Consider the following 17,528-nt stretch of genomic DNA (forward strand, 5'->3'; position numbering starts at 1 on the left):
TGTGGGATAAAAATCTTGGCTTGGATGAAGCTATTGACCTCCAAAGTGGTCATATTTCAATCAGCCCCATGACAAAGGTACTACAATATTTCAAACTAACATTAGCCAAAAAGTAATGAAGCTGGTTGCAATTTTCCCGATGACTCTTCTTTTTTTAAAACCACTGATTTGGCAAAACCAAAACTGCTCACTGAAGGTTGGTTTCAACACAAAACCGTTGCTAACCTTTTGAAATATGTTTTGAAACTATCACTGTATTCTGTTGCAGGCAAGTTCTGCTGCAACTGCCTTGGTTTTAAGTGAAAGACAACATTTTGTTTGAAGTTCTAGTGGAGGTTAACACAGAGATAAACAACAAAATACTTTTAAACTTAAAGGGCTGGCATTGGGGTTTTGGAGGAGTACTGGTACAGAGAAGAAAAGGGACGTTTATGTTTACTTTCATTCATGAAAATTAGCATTTGGTACTTTGGTCACATTAAGAGGAAGGTTCCTCTTCCCACCTTTATCTCCCCACCCCAGCTCAAATTTTTGTGGAACACAAAGACACCGTCATCATCCCTCCCACATGCTGAAAACCGTTCTGGTTTTTTGCCTTTTCCGTTTCAGAAAACACAAAGAAAGAAAAGAGTTATCAAAAACTTGCATTGCATGATACAGTTCAAACTGTTCACGACAGGCAGCTTAATATAGAGCATTTACTTCTGCTAAGTAGGCTGTTAATGGAAGATACTGAATTTCCAGTGAGGAAACAAAATGGCACTAGTGAAATGGTAATAGAGGCCAACATTTTAATAAATACATTTTCATATCTACATGTCACTGGATGAAAAGATGTTATGAAAAACTATCATCAGATGAAGTAAGTGTGCAAGTTTTCTTAATTGAATATGACAGGCGCACAAGATCTGGCAAATTCAGCACGAGGACATGTGGTGCCAAACTATGTTTTTAGGTGCTTGCATACAATTTTATGCAGTAATAAAACATGCTATTCCTATCATAAGCAATGCTTACAGCTGGGTATATATTGTTATGGTCCATAATATCACAATTTTGCAAGCACTGCACCTCTAAATATTTGCAAATAAACCATTGTCACAGAACAAGTCAAAATTATAAGCTGTCAAGGATATGGAACGACTTTCACCCTTCCTAAATTCTACATAGTCTCTTGTACATACTATTTCCATAATAGATCTAACTAGAGATCTCAGAGTTTCTGCCTAAGAGGAAATGTTAAGATCATGACTGAAGTGAAGTTTAAAAAGGCCAATTGTGGTCCTTGGAGTATTATAGCTAGAAATCCTCCAAGCTTCATTTATCTCAATCTGATATTCATCTACTACAGAAGGCTTTTATGCAATGATATTACTTTAGCCACATGACCCTCCACAGTTAATAAATCCTGTTCTGTAATGTGCAAGAGATTGTCTGCAGAGAACAGGGACAAAGACTGGATACGCAATTGCCATCAATCACAAAGAACGCTAGCCTATTTGGGATCAGCCTGACTACTACAAATGGACTGGGTTAAGCTAAAAATAGAAAATGATGCTCTAAAAAGGGTATCTTGCCTATATGGAGTTAATCTTCTTTCTTGTTATGCCAGTTTGTGGCTCCATTTCTTGAAGGTTCCTGAGCAGTTTAATTATAAATATCCTCTTCAAAGTTTCACCACTGGCTTATTTTCATCACCTAACAAACCCCTGATATACATTCTCCATTTTCATATGTAAACAAGGAGCTTAAAGATAGTCTTTTTCCTGCTACAGCAGTGGTGAACAGCCAAGTAGCTGTGCAAGAGTCAGAGTGGGTTCAGCCAGGTTAACCAAACTTGTCCTGGTTCTGGTCATGCTGCACGTAGGCTGGCTTCACACCTCCCCAGTGCTCCCAGTAACGGGAAGGAGGCGCAGGGAGATGCAAGCCAGTTTACACAGGCTCAGACTTGATCCTGCCCTAGCAGGGGTATAACCACATTCTCAGAGCACAGAGCCTGAGCAAACAGTCCTGGCTGACTCCGCACAAGAGATCAGCTCAAATGTCTGGATGTTCATGGTATACTTAATCCCTAAGGACACTTGAGAGCTGACCGTGCATAAGAACGTGTAAAAACACCAGCATCAACAACAAAGCTCACAATTTTCTGGTACTGGCAGTTCAAAACAGACCATTAATGATGATATCTGAACACACCATTCTGTGCCAATGACTCTCTGCCTCACTATTTCACTTGAAGAAAGTCACAATTGAACTTACAATATATTTTACATGATATCCCAGCTATAAGAATACAACCATTCTGGCACACAACTTCAGATCATTTGACAACAGAAGTGTCTACACATTTCTCTAGGCAGACATACAGGAAAGACTTCCTAGAAAGAAGTATGTCAAGCTAGGTGTGCTTCTCAGAAATACTTTGGCTTACCTCCTGGATGTGTTGCTCCAAATGACTGATCAATTTGTTCTATGGTTGGAGCAATTGCCTGAGAGTTAAAATGGACACCACTGAAAAAAGAAAACAAAATGAATTTGCCTTAAGAATATTGAACGGATGCTACAAACATTTATTAATGGCAATACCACGTTTAAATTGGAAGAAGTCTCCAAGACTGAAGGAAATAGTAAACTGGTAATTTAACCAAGTGCTATGTTCAAGAAAGGATAATTATCTACATTCTTTTTTGACAGTTATTTAGTTTTTTTAACAAGAATGATTGAAAAAATGAATTCAGGATTAAAAAAAAAAGGAGAGAAACCAGTCACTGTAATCAAGAAGAAATCAAGGCAGGTCTTAAATCACTTACCAATATTTTAACTTCACCTTAGTCAAGTCATAAACTTCAATCACCTGAAACACAGGAAACAGAAACATTACCATACTCCACACATTTGCAAATCATTACAGAGGCAAATTCTTGTCAAAAGGCAAGACTAGCTAGTGCTGCTCACTCCCCTCCTTAACAGAACTCTGCTAGGATAAATCACACTGACAGAGACGAAACTCCGAAAACTGACTCGGCAACTGCGCATCTGAAACAAGTACTGAAGAACAACTATGGGTTCAGTACAGTACCTCCAGATCCCATGTAAGCCAGCACTGACCTGCAGAAAGTAATCTTTTCACTAATACACCAGCATCTTGATTTCTGCAAAGATTACTTGTAAGCAAGTTCAAAGGAAAGGGATAGCAATGGTTAGCTAATTAGGGAATCCTCTAATGAATGTCAAACAGTAGGCCATTCCTTGGGTTGCTCTTATTACCCTGAAGAATGCCTGTGCAGGGTAGTAAGTCCTAGCGCTGACTGCGCTGTTCTAACTTTCCAACTCCTTCTAAAGTAAAAGATGAACACAGCAAGACTAAGTAGTAGTATTCCATTTCAATACTACATAAAAAGACATCTAGCAATCTCTCCAAGCATTACAGAAGGTAATCAGAAGAGCAGCCCACAAAGAACCAGAGCAAGCCATTACTTAGTTCTTGTATTTATTAAATATTTTAGACCTTAGTGAATATTCCAAGGAGCTCACCCCTCTCTGCAGATAATATTAAGTATGGATCCTTTGTTCTGAACACATTACTGCAAACGTGCATCTGAGATTGATTTCACGTGATTTTTATGTAACTGTTACTGGATCTTGAGGCTAGACTGGGCTTTAAGCACATAATTTTTGGCAAGTAACCATGGTCAAACACAAGCTTCTTCCACCCTACATACATGTTCCTGTGTCAGCAGGAAAAGGCAAATGCATAGAGTACATCATAACCGTGGTAAAGAAAAGGTAAAGCGCTTTTTATTGCTCTGTGTAATCCTCCAACAAATAAATCACTGGCAGATTTAGAAAGGAGTCACTCTTCGGCTAGAGAATAAAGCAGAATTCCCCAGGGAGCTTGCTACCAAATGTGGCTTTAAAGTACAAAAATATCACCAGCTAAGAAGGAAGTCTTGGTTTTGGGAGATGCCCAGCAAATAGCCCTAAATAAAACAGTTGGCAATGTTTAAACCACTATATTAAAATAAAATAAAAAAAAAAAAAATCAACATTTAATGGTAGGTTGTTGACTCATAAAAAGTTGGAAGAGTTCTCTGAAGCACTCTGTTTGCTCGGGAAGCCCACACATTTCAGGATATAAGCAACAAGTACAGCACAAAGCAAGTAACAAATGAACATTCTGGCAGAACCAACGTAAAGAAGAGCAAACAAATTTTTCTTCTTAATAAATATACTTTGAATTATGCTTCTCAGAAAAACCTGGTTATCCAGTATTTTAATTAAAGGCAGTTTGACATGTCCAGGTTTCCTTTACTGCACGGCTTGTTAAAAAACAAAGGCTACTTTTATGAAAAGCTAGGAATGATTTTACATTTTTTTAGTGACCTCGCACATCATCATTTCCCCCCAGAAAATGTTTCTGAAAATAGAGAAAAACACTCCACGCACAGATCTAGTTTTGCAGCAACTAGTGGAGAGCATCAGGCACTCTCCTGAAGTTCTGCTGAAATACGCTGTGGTGGCGGAAGACAAAAGGACAAGTCAAACAACAAGAAGGAGCACCGCACGAGGAACAGTACATTGCATAGACGGGGTTCCCTGCAAGAGAAACACCCTGACAGCAGCCAACAGGCACCGATTTGCCATCAGCCCTCTTCCCACCATTCAGACAGATCTATTTGCGTCAACATTTCTTTTTACTAACAGCAGAGGAAGAAACAAGCGCAACTCAGCAAAATTTAAAGGTAGTCAAAAGATCTCATAGAAGTCATGAAAGACACATACATTGAAGAAACACTGCAACAGGCCACAGCACTAGAAAAGGATTTAAATGACAGAAGCTACACTGACAAAAGGATTAACATGATTCTTTCTATGTGCAGAGGAACAAAAACTGAGAAGACCAAGGACTATTCAGTGATGGGTTTACTACACAGCCAGAAGGCAGCTTGTTTAAATGATTAAAACCTGATGTTTTGTCACACTCACTGTTTTGATAATTACTACTGAGTAAGACTCAAAAATTTTCACATGTCTACTAACCAGCAATAACAGACCAACTCTGTGAAATCTAACTCTTTCTCCACCTCAGAGGGAGCGTGTGCGAGAGACCTTGTTGCTAAAATTCATAGCAATGTTTTCAGAACCTGGTCCTGGCTCTACTCTTTCACATTAGCTCACAGTAGTAACATCTCCTGCAGTGCTCTGGCTACTGAAGGTGAGTAGAGAGACTATGCACAAGCCTTCCTCCCCTCCCTGAAAAAAGGGAGGAAGCTTTTTGGGAATATTGCTATGGCTTTATTCCTGCACCAGCTGCTTTGGGTCTGTCAAGACTTTCCATTTTAGTAGCCTGTATTTCAATCTCTTTCACAATCAAATCTAATAGCAAGTATGTATTAAAAAACCAACACACAAAGCAAAGAAGGCATCCTGATTTTTCCAGTTTTGCTGCTGCTGAGCAACACTGAAAACAGAGTCATACCATCTTAAAAGTAGGCATTACTTATTTTACACCTACGCTATTCTTCAAGTCCTGCTGCTCGCTTCTGAACTGATCCCATAGAATTTCTTCTATAAAGCTTTCTGAACACTCTTACAAGTTTTCATAGCATTGTAGACATTTACACAGCTTTACTCTTCATAGTTAAAAAACCAAAAGGTATCACTAGACCACTGAACCACAACATACCAGAAGAGAGTGGTTTTTTGGGTTGGTTTTTCTGTTTGTTTTTTTTTTTTTTTTAAACAAACCTAAAAACACATACCAGAAGAGTTTCATTTTTCTATTTTTTCTTTGAAACAATTTTTAAAACACATGGTAGAGAAAGGTGAGAAGAAAAGCTCTTGCAGAGTTCTTAGAACACTGGGTGTTGAAATGACAAAGCCAGACCCTTACAAAATATTTGGAGATTAAGAGACATGGCAGACACTAGTTACAGCACTTCAAAAACACTAGAAGATTGCAACATTCCAAAAAACGTCTGTAAGCAAGCCATGCCCTTGAAGTGATTACGTCAGTTTTGAGTTCAGTCTCCTTAAGAATTAAATATATTTTGGCAAAATTTTATACAGCAGGTGTAGCTTACACTGATAAAAATCCATCTGAGAGAGAATTTTCAAGATATTCTCTTGAAAATTGTAAATTCACATACACAGTCTGAATAATTAAGTTATAGACCTTGACAAAACTAAAATTCCCTTTATTACAGAATGACCTCATGAACAGAAACTTCCAGAAGGCAATTACAAACTGAAATCTAGGAAAAAAGAAATGCTCTGCTGACCCCCACCCGAGCTCAATTTGCACTGAAAATTGTTCTTCAAAATAGGTGGTTTTATAGTTAGTATAAAAGAATTTTTTTAAAAGAAAAATACAAATGTATCATGGTGTTACAGGTTACTACTAGAGAAATAAGTACTTCCAACAACTACTAATTTGGGCTCCTATTCATTTAAAGTATACAAAGAGCTCAAGTTTCAGCTGATAGCACACTGCTACACTCTTACAGTCATTTTTGGGATAAAGCACTAGGCTGACATTTTGGAGAGCGACGTTTTGCTGCTGGTTTTATTGGACGCATGAGTAAGGGGAACAAGGCTCCACCTACCACTGTTCCAAAGCCTGGAAGTGTGGATGTGGGCACCATATTCCAGACTTCCCTAAAGGGTAAGCATTCCATTTTTTAGCATCACATTGAACCTCACAATTCTGCTTTCAAATGTTAAATAGCACAGCAGTTAGAGCAGTACACTCTCACCCGGCTAGCCAAATCAACACCTGGGCACTTCGGTCATAGAGAAATTTATGCACGCCAGGCGAGAACCACGCTGACAATTGTTCAGCACAGCTGGTCCTGCCAAAAGGACCACCCTAGATAACTAAGTTACATATAGATATTTTAAATGTTTCAGTTAAGAAAGCTTTTCAAAATTTTGTACTGATCTAGCCATATCTACAGTCCCACAGTCGCCCATTTTGTATGGATGAAACACACCGCTTTCATAACATTTTTTGCAAACATAAATGCCATGGGAGGTTAGGGACCAGCCTCCCCTTTATTTTGCATCTTAACTACACAAAGCATCCTAGAGAGAGGCAGATCAACACTTGGTCACCTAAAAGCACAGAAGCAGAATTGCTGGGCTGAGGACTTCGATCACAAAAATAAAAACTCATCCAGAACAAACTGAAGTCAGTGCAGGAGGCAGCTGCTCCCAACAGGCCTGAACGTGGCTTTCTGGGAGAAATCAGGCACTCACAGCCACAGAAGCACTCTGTGAACCTAACTCTACTGCAAACTAAGAACAGGAGGAAGTAAGTTTACTTTCAAAAATAAAATGGCAGCACAGATAAAGGAACAACCTGGGCAGAAAACAACACTGTCTGGTTTGTATTAACCGATGATCTGATTTCAAATCCTAGGCTTAGCATTAGTAATGGCCTTTCGCAGCTTCTGCTGCAACTTGAGACAAGATGGGAAAGTGAGACCACACTGAACCATCATACTCCTATGGCACTCTTACAGTCCCCAGTACAGTGTTAAAGTGTCTTAATCCTGTAAACAAAGATTTAACCCCCAAACCGAAGAAATGCAGTTCATTATCACAAGAGAGCACTATATATGGCAAATTAAATGTCTAAAAGAACTACACACTTATGCTCTGTTTAGTGTCAATATATCCTAGGGTTTTGGTTTGCATTGTTTTGTTTGCAGGAAGGGCGTTTTATTACCTTAAGTCTCTGATTGAAAGCATCAAACAGCAGTTTGATTCCATCCTGAGTCAGGTTAAGGATGAGGTCATGGCTAAGAGGCGACTGTAAAACAAAAAAAGCTGTTAGGCTTATAATTTCAAGGCTTCTTTGTTAAGATATATATCATTGTATAAGTATAAATTGGTTACTTGGAAAAACAAAACTGCCTCAGAAAACAACCACTCGTTTAATGAATAAGCATAATGAAAATACATTTGGCCAAACCTCTCAACCCCTTCAGTTCCTTATGAAAAGGAACAGAAGTGCCCGTGTAAGATCTGCACCCTGCAAGAACTCCCAAAAGGGTAGTTGTCCATTACTTTAAGTGGGGGGGGAAAGAAAACCACCTTGAAAATTAACGTTCCAAGTTTAGCATCAAAGACATCATGCAGGGACAGTCTGTTGCATTCTTGGCACACAAAAATAACAGCCCATCTCACCAAGTCTCGCATCAGAACCAAACATACACTAGACAAAAAGATGGTGAGAGGGCTTTCCACTTCAAAAATCAAAGAGTGTCACAGTCTTTTTCAGGCCTCAAAAGGAAGGCTTCAGACTCTTACGTTGCGAATTTAGGTTTCCTTAGTTACTGTGAATCATAACAACTAAAGGCTTAATTTGCAGTCTGCTGGAGTCAATAGGAGACATTCCACTGGCTTCACTGGTTTCCGTATAGGCTCTACACCATCTCAGTCCGCTGCGACACTGGGGAAGCTGCTCACTCCTGTACCAGTACCATCCACACATACACAGTCAGTTGGCCCTAATTTAGCTATTTGATCCTGTACCATCTAAAGCACGTTTGCTTCAAAAAGCTCCACCCTCCACAACTGTCTCCTCAGAGGAGAAAAAAGGCTGAACAGGCAGGCAGCAATATTCGTGCCCTAGAATTGCACCAAGCAGTTATCTAGCAAAAGACAGAACGGGGATGGGACATCTGGGGCATATACAGGCTTCTAATGCGGGCAGCCACACCATACAGCCCTTTTTATGAATTAAGCATAAGCTATCTTAAAAACTGTTACTCTCCCCTTTGCTCTACTGGGAGAAGGTCTGTGTTTTGACTGTCAGAAGTCTAATTTTCATCCTAAATTTTCTCACCTCTTTCTTCTCACGTCAGCACTGTCTTCTAGCCTGGATACTTTTTGTGCCTTCTCACACGCATCTCCCACCCCTTCCAAACGATATATTTAAGTAATCAGATCCTAGACTTCACATTGCTAGGTCAAAACAAGCCACAGGGCTTTCAGTCCCCTGTGATGCAGACTTCCCATTCCCCTTGATCACTCCAGTAGCTCTTCCTGAAGCAGGTTTAGTTCAAGCTCATCTTTCTTGAACACCAGTGACCTGGCGTGTAAGCTGTCTTCTAAATGAAATCTTCACAGCACCTTGCACAACGGCATCCATACTTCACTATTGCTGGCAAACTTTTATGATACTGTGTAGAATTGAAGCAGCACTGCAATATAGCCATGAGCCTGAGATAAAAAGGTCTAGTGTTGATCCTGATGGTCTTTTTTTAAATCCCTGATAAATCTAATTTAGAAAGGCTACAGATAGAGCAAAAAAAGTGTCATGTTGCATTTAAATATACCAACAGAGTTCTTCTGATATGGGATATGCTCTGCATTTCACTGTTTCTAAGCAGAACTTTCATAAGGTTATTCCAAAATTAATGAAAGCATTACAAGTACTTTTGGGGGGGGGGGGGGAAACAAGATCCAAGGAAAAGCTTGATAATTATTACAGCAAATAGCTTCTGTTCTATGCTGGCGTATTTTCTAATAGAAGAGAAGTTTCAAGGGCACAAATTCAGTTCATGTGACTTAACACACAAAATAGAACCTCAAGTATGAAAGATGGTGCCAGGAAGCAACAGGAGAGTCCTTCCTGAAGGAAGTAACTCAGATGTGCAGTTGCAGTGCTAATCTACACAAAGCTGCAGGAAAAACTGTTATCACTGAACAATCCCATCGACACAAATCCAGAGGAAGAGGCTTAGGAAAACATACAAAGGCAATTAAGTACCCCACTTAAACTGACCAAAAAGGAGTTAAAATTCCTTAGTCACAGAAAAGGGTTCATCAAGCTTTTTTGGCACAGTTTGGGCATCTCGTTTACGTCAAGTTAAAAAGAGAGCCGCGGGCAGATCTAATTGCATTTAATTGTCATATAAATTTTTGAAAGGAAATACTCGCTGCTGGAGTTCCAGGATCAGAAATTCAGTGCTTTAGATGCAACAACTTTAAATAACGTTTGATCACTATGCTCAAAGGCATTCTTCTAGAAAGCAAAGAGGAACGACATGAAGGCTGTTCAAGTATAGTTTAGCTAGATAAAAGTTGTGCATGGCAAAGTTTATTTAAGGTTTTGAATCTTCTAAGAACTGCAGCAGCAGCTCTTTGTGCTCAGCTGCTAATGAAGTGCATGATGTTCTGCACGAGGATGAGGATATAGCCAGACAGTCAGCTGCAGGCCCTGAGTGGCATGTGGAAAAAACTGCACCACTATCAGGCACTGAATCGGAATAATATACAGAAAAAATATCATCAGCACAAATATTCCACAAAGTTAAGAACTACTATTTTGTTGGACCATGCAGATGTCAAAAACATCTTTACATTTATTACAGTTTGGGGAGAAAAACCCTAACACCTCCCACCCCGCAGACAGAAAAAAAATTCAGTGTACATGGTCGAGCACAACGTAGCTTTCCAAGAGGCGTAAAAAGCGAAGCAGCGGTATACCTTGCTTTCTAGCACTGGACCACTAATCCTTCTGTGATTCTACAAACCTGAGAGGAATGGGAATCTCATCATTTATCTAAACAAACCTAGAAATAATTCTGGAACGCACTGTGGTTAAGAAAAACTAAAAACCTCCAAAGCATACAAAAAAGAAGGAATGCATTCACTGCCAGACAGATGCTCCCATGCATTAAGTACAAGGAGCTAGATTTTCAATTTGCAATTCAGTTATCATAAAACCCATAAATCTACATAATGTGAAACAAAAAAGGATAATTCATTTAATTACATGAAATATGCATCCAGCAGCAAACGCCAGAGTTGAGCTTGTTCCTTAGCCATTTAGTATTCATTGCGAACGCATAAGGCCTCAATCAGTATTTTGATACAAACTGCCATTCTAGCAGACTTTGCCTTTTTCCTGATGCAAAGATCTGTAATCTACAGCATACGAATATCAAATTCTGATTAACGTGCATTTCACATAATACACATTCGGAAAATCACAATCCTCCTTTGTCCCATCTCCTCTTCCCTTCCGCTTCCTTCAAAGTAAAGGTGGGTATATGACATTTTAGTTGATCTAGCAGAAAGCTTTCGCTTTAGTCCCCTTTTTGATCGAAGTCAAACATATTAGGAACTTAATGCTTAGTTATGAAGAATGATTAAAACATCTATAGCTGGTTTAAATTATTGCATCCGCTTTCTGCAGACAAAATTGCAGATCCAGAGAGAAAGCGTGGAAGCCTTTTCAGGGAGTTCATCACCACTGAACCAAACATGAAAGCAGAAAGTAACGAGTGATTCAGTACTTCAAAAATACTGCAACACTTGACAATGATAATGTAAAAAGACTAGAATTAAATTATCCAGCTAATTACAGAAACACTTCCCTTCTTAAAGGAAAAAGAATACTGCCCCACCACTGCATACACAAAACTGATGCCTGTTAAATCACTGCACTGTGCTGAGGATTATTGCACTTGATGTGAAACTGTTATAAAAGCTACACCTCTGATGTGGTGGCAATAATTTGGTGTAATTCAATTTCAAGTAGCTCCACGATTCATACAATACGTATGTTAGCATGACACAGTATCAGTATACTCCCTAACGCCTTAGTTCTGGGACACAACGAGGTGAATGACCTGGTCAGACCATGCACTACTCACCTGCTCACTGTAGAGAACCTGGACATTTTTGATAATGCGACAGTGTTTCTGAAGAATTGCGACAGCCTGAGCCAACGGCATTCCTGTAAATAAAAACAGTTGCATTTCTTCAGTGCGGAGACCAGCTCACAGTGTTTTTGAACAGAAAGGTTACAGATGAGGCAACAGAGCCGTCATCAGCAAACAGTACATTACAACAGAAAGGTATGCAATCAACAAATAAGCCTACTTGACTCATGCTATCAGCACAGACCTGTTTTTTTGAAACAAAAAAAAGTCATTGTTTATCTACCAGTTTGTTAGGCATATATGAAAGAAAAGTATCTCTAGCCACAAAATTAAACAGCAAAGTTCAGGCAGAAAAAGGACAGATCTTTCTACAATCCGCACACAAAATTTTCTGCTTTTTGGGGTCAACAATCCAATAACTGATAAAATTGCCTATACCAAACTCCACTAGAGCTGGCTAGAGCACTCCTATACACATTCAATAGGCTCCTGGACCGCATTTTATGGCATACCCCTTATCAAGCTTGATAAAGTACTGAGTAGTCATACAAGATAGATACAAATACTAAGAGAGAGCAATGATTCTCCTTAGACCTAACAGGCCACAGTAGCTGCTGATAGGGCTACATTTGTGTCAAGGAAGGAACTTTTATCTTCTCAGTTTACAGACAAGATAAACACACTAAACAATTTGGTTCAATTGAAGTAATACACTTAATAGTCATTTACCCTCTAACACAATTTCAAGGGCTTCTTTTTGTTGTTTCTTTTTTTTTTTTTCCCCCTTCAGTGTATATCTTATCTTTACAGCCATAAATTTTTGAAAGTGGAATGAAACAGCTGATTCTGCAGGAAGAACAGCACCACACCATCTCATCCTTTATCACACTTAAAACCTTTGTTGCCTTTCCAAATGAAATGTGATTGTGTTCCTGGATTCAAAGCAGGCATTTATAAAGAGAGGTTATGAGCTCATAATTGTGAAGTTTTATTTCCCTACTAATTGCTACAAGTCAATTTAGATTAGCTATCTGACATTTTATTTACATTCCTTGCCCCGTTCTTCTCTATTTCTAGTTGTTAAACATTAAGAAAGTTGTGTTGATTAGGGAAAATCTACCTAAATAGAAGTGTAGGTCCTGTGGTAACAGCTCAGGCATTCAAATTTTTAGTTACTAGCTACACCTCTCAAACTCAGACCGTACATCATGTTCCAAAGCACCTTTTAGACATTATCTACAGTATCAAAGTGAGTAAACTCCCTCTCTCGCTCTCTCCATATCTATCTATATATCAATCACACACATTTTCTTTATTATTAGAACTACAGGGATTCAATTTGTAAATACCATATACAACTGTTTCTGTGAAACTGTTTTTCACATTAGCCTGCAATCCTGGAAACAATTTTTTTTTTTTTTCAGCTAGAAATTATAGACCAGAAGATGATATAAAATCAAAAAGAATAGTTATTATTTTAATAATGGTAATAAAATAAAAATGCAGAGCCACACAATAAAGCAGCGCTGGTTTCTATTATCTAAGAAATCGCAGTTGCCCTGTAGCCTAAGCAGCTGAGTTTTAAGAAGACAGTTATTATGTATTAGATAATACTTTCAAAATGGAACAGAAACATAAATAACAGCAAGAAGCCAAGATCAAAGATGCTGCTGTGAAAGTTTCACATTTCTTAACCTAGTAAAAGCTACAATTCCAAAAAAAGTAAAGATGATTTAAAAGTATAAAACCCACTTTCAAAGTCAGTATTTCTAGGAGACTTACAGAGGTAAGACCATGAGCTCTTTTAAAAAAAGACGTGGCAAAGGCTCAAGCAAAGCCAGCGAACAATCTGACAGAATCTATACGCCAATGGCAAGCGTCAGAAATAGGTAAGGTTTCAGTAAAAAAGCATGCGGTTAAAAAAAGTGCGCATGAACATGAAGTTCAGTTTGTAGTCCGATGTAAACTGATGCAATCTTGAGTTGGTAAGTGTGCAAACAGATGGCTCATGTGACTCTCTTACTCAGAGCTTTCTCAAGCTGCAAGCAAATGGACATGGACCGATTTTGTTCAGTTTCAGCAACTGAGAATCAAGCAGATCTTGCCACGCATCTGCTTAGCAGAGCTACAGTGAGCAACTTAAGTTCTCCAAGAACAGTTTGCAGAACCTAAAACATGCGTGGAGGAGCCAGTATCCTCCCTTCGCCTCCATTAGCGGAGAGCCAAAGGAGGAGTAAAGAAACTGGGTTATTTTTCTCCACCCTTCTCACGCGAACACACACACAACACCCCCTTTTCCTCAACACTCGTCAGCCTTTGCAGTCAAAGAGGAAAACAAAGAATTCTTTTTCCCCTGCTCACCAGTCAGGGGGAACGGGGAAGCAAACATGGTTTCCAGCAGATCAGACAGTCAACCAAACTGAGCCATGGCAAATAATGCCCACAAAGATCAGTGCTAGGACTCCCCTATCACAAACTTTTCCCTTTTCTAAATGCTGGAGTGATACAAGCAGCACAAGACACTCCTCTCACATACACTGGTCATGAACAACATGGCTTAAAGCGTTAGCCTACACTAAGGCTATGTGTCTTGAAGGGGAGGGGGGTAGAGGACTGAAAAAAGATTAAGAGAGAAGAATACAAGAAAATCCAAGAGAAGATGAATCGTAATGCATTAAATAAAGAGGAGTGAAACTTAGTAGGAAAAGAAAGTATAAAAAGCAAGAGAAATGCAAGTATGCCTTAGAAATTATACATCTCAAATGCTAATAATACAGCTATAGGCACTACAGAATAAGTATTTAATTGTTCTCCTTTAAAACGGCAGGAATGTAGCCCGAGAGGTGCAGTGACACAGGTATCTAATTGAACACAAAACTCAGCCTTGGTTAAATTTTTTATGCTCTGGTCACATAGTGAGTCAACACTGGAGCCAGAAACAGAATCCAAAAACTCATGTAAAAAGTTTTCCTGGCATTTCCCCTCAGTCATCTCCATTGTGGGCACAATACTGGAAGCCAGAGTCAGCAGCAGTTCAGGAATACTGCCATTAGTTCTGCTAAGAGCAGATCTAAACAAACGATGAGTAGAATACCGCTGGCAGCGAGAATCCCATTTACACCGGCGCTTCCAGCCTCGCTACCACTAACACAGCTGAACCAGCTTTATCAGCGGGGATAATTTTCATACAATATCGCTAGCGCAGGACAAAGTTAAGTATCTTAATACCTAGTCAGCCTCCTGCTCTATACCAGCAGGTCATGCTAATTATATGTTAGACGCATCACGTGGTGGCTATGTTTACTCCAAGAATTACAGCTGAGTTTCCTCCCTCTCGCATCTATGTGTGTACACATAGACAGAGACACAGTATATAATTTTAACCATGAGATTGCATTAACGGGCTTCTTTGGGGGTTCTTGGGAAAATGAAAATAATTTTCTCTCTTCCCTTTTTTTGTTTTTATAAGGAGAATACGGGGAAGCTGGTACTATGTATTTATGAAGATTGTCAGAGTACATAATTCGAGATTGCATTTCTTTTCAGGTAACACAGGCACTGAAGGATCGCGGAAGGTCACGCAGAGCTGAGAGAGCACAGTAACATGTTAGCGGTATAAGGAGATCACTGAGATTTCAAAGGGTGGGACCTGAGGTACTATAATTAGCCTCCAAAAGCCATTCTAACGCTCCCTGTAACCCATCGAGTTGTACTCGACTCTGAAGTCACAGCAGCATAAACAGCCCTTTGTGTTTGATGGGTTTCATATAAACAACTCCACGTCACGGCACCACTCCTTTGGTGCGACCCAAGCTCATGGCAGCTGTGTAACAGTGTTTTTAAGGAACAGTCTGTCCCCCTGCTGTCACAGGTGACAACAGCAGGAACAGAAGTGTAACTCAAGGTCTGGCAGATACAGACGGCTGCCACGCAGAGCCTTGTGTACATTAGCCAAACTACTACTACCACGAACTGTGCTTCAGACAAAGCAACAGCAAAGATGGAAAACTGAAAGAGTCCAACGCTGATATCTCAAACAATCACTCGGAAAATGTGACAGCTACAGTATTTTCTGAGAGTTTTAAGGACCACCAATATCTGCTTGAAAACACGGGTCATCTGAAGAATCCATACCATCCGAGTTTCGGCTGTACATTTAAGTGTGCTGGGCTGAGCACCAGCCAAATTTCCATCAGCTGGGGGAAAGTTCTTTCTCATTGAAGTAAATAGAGCAATGACTGGTAGGGAAGGACCTCTCAGAGAGATGAAAAACACAAATCACTGAGGGGGGGAGAAATACTTGTTATTTAACCCTGAGAAAACCTCTCAAAAGCTTACTTTCTCCACTACGATGTCGCAACCCAGCAACAACACAAAGAAATTGTGAAACTCCACTCATATTTACAAAGAGTTTGTACAGGAAAGCACAGTATTTATGCCAAGTATTAGCGCATGTTGAACATGCTGATATCACCTGACACATATCCAGGTGACAATCAGTACATCCATGCCTCCTCTTTTAGGAGTTATTTAAAAGCATTACCAGTCTAAGATGGCAAGGCAAGACAAAACAAGGTAAACGAGTAGAAGAGAGCATACAAGCTGATAAACAAAGCACAACTCGGCGTGCAAAAGCTGAAGATGAGACTACGCGCTACAAGGGAATCCTTAAAGCTCATACATTAGTATTTTTAGTGACAGAGAAAGGTGAGCTTTGTCTCTCTCTGCCTTTCACTCTCGCAACTCCCTGAAAGCATTGGGAGAAACCTTATGAACGCCGGATCATGAGGGGACCCGAATCGCCCCGCTCATGCACACGGGGCCCGGGGCAGCCAGGCGAGCTCCGAGGGGGACACACACACACACACACACACACACTTACCTAAGGTGAACTCCCATTGCTCGTTCCCCAGAGACCGCTCGGGCACCACCTCCAGATCTAGCATTGGCTCAGGTAGCGCGGAGGCCGCGGGCTGGCACGGCAGGTCACCCGGTCGCTGCGCCGGACCTCTGAGGGAAGCAGGAGGGAAGCTCGTAGCCTGCGCCCCGGCCCCCCGCCCCCTGAGGGGACCCGCCACCCCCAACCCCTCCGGAGGGGCAGCGCTGAGTCACAGCGGAGCCCCCCGAGCCGGGCTGAGGCGGGAGGGGGGGAGCCCGGGCACCGCCGCCACAGCAGCCAGGCCCCCCTCACGGCCCCGCTGCCTGCGCCCCTCCACCCGCCCTGCCCGGGCCGGCCACCGAACGCGGGCAGCCGCTGCCCCGCCCGCTCACCCCCCCGGGGGAAGGGGAGACCCCGCCGCCCGGCCCGGCCGTACCGACAGCGGCCCCCGCCCGCCGGGGGAAGGGAGCGTGGGGGGGTTCTAAGCCCCCCTGCCCCCCGCGCTGCGGGGCTGCGACTCACCTCACTTGCGGCTGCTGAAAAAGTGCTTTGCAGCTGTCGTCAGGCGAGCCCGCGCGTGGGGCGGGGCGGAGGGCGGGGGCGGGGCCAGGGGCGGGGCGGCCCGCCCTCCGGCCGTGGGTGAGGGGGGAAGGTGTCGGCTTGGCGAAGGGGAATCCGCGGGTTCGAGTCCCGCCGCGGGAGGCTGAGGGCTGAGGGGTACAGCCCCGCTGCCACCCCCTGTCCTTGTCGCCAGACGAGTGTCAGACCTACAACGCAAGCCCTAATTACACCGTGTCACAGCCCGCCACGGGAAGCTCAGGATTAAAAACAAGAAACCAAACCCAAACCAACCCAGTTGCATCCAGTTTTTCTGGTTGAAAGGCCAGGGTGGGGGAAAGAGTTAAGGAGAAATTAGTCAGTGGCACCAGCAGAGTTACCGGAACAAGCTCGGGAATGACTCAGTAAGGAAG

General features: G+C 41.4%; 1 protein-coding gene across 2 annotated transcripts in view; it reads right to left on the reverse strand.

Annotated features, from left to right (window-relative positions):
* The window catches only part of PHAF1 (phagosome assembly factor 1), a 35,645-nt gene extending 19,000 nt beyond the window's left edge, over nucleotides 1-16,645 (reverse strand). Inside the window, exons 1-5 of one of the 2 annotated variants that reach the window (XM_050903937.1) lie at nucleotides 16,561-16,645; nucleotides 11,670-11,752; nucleotides 7,730-7,813; nucleotides 2,811-2,854; nucleotides 2,432-2,511 (exon numbers count right to left, since the gene is read on the reverse strand). In XM_050903937.1, the coding sequence (XP_050759894.1) occupies nucleotides 2,432-2,511; nucleotides 2,811-2,854; nucleotides 7,730-7,813; nucleotides 11,670-11,752; nucleotides 16,561-16,624 (355 nt within the window). In that variant the 5' untranslated portion in view covers nucleotides 16,625-16,645. The remainder of the gene's footprint in view (nucleotides 1-2,431; nucleotides 2,512-2,810; nucleotides 2,855-7,729; nucleotides 7,814-11,669; nucleotides 11,753-16,560) is intronic. The other variant, XM_050903938.1, reaches the window with a different exon arrangement.
* Nucleotides 16,646-17,528: the final 883 nt, after the last annotated feature.

Source organism: Gymnogyps californianus, chromosome 12 (assembly GCF_018139145.2).
Source record: "Gymnogyps californianus isolate 813 chromosome 12, ASM1813914v2, whole genome shotgun sequence".
In the NCBI taxonomy this organism is placed as follows: domain Eukaryota; kingdom Metazoa; phylum Chordata; class Aves; order Accipitriformes; family Cathartidae; genus Gymnogyps; species Gymnogyps californianus.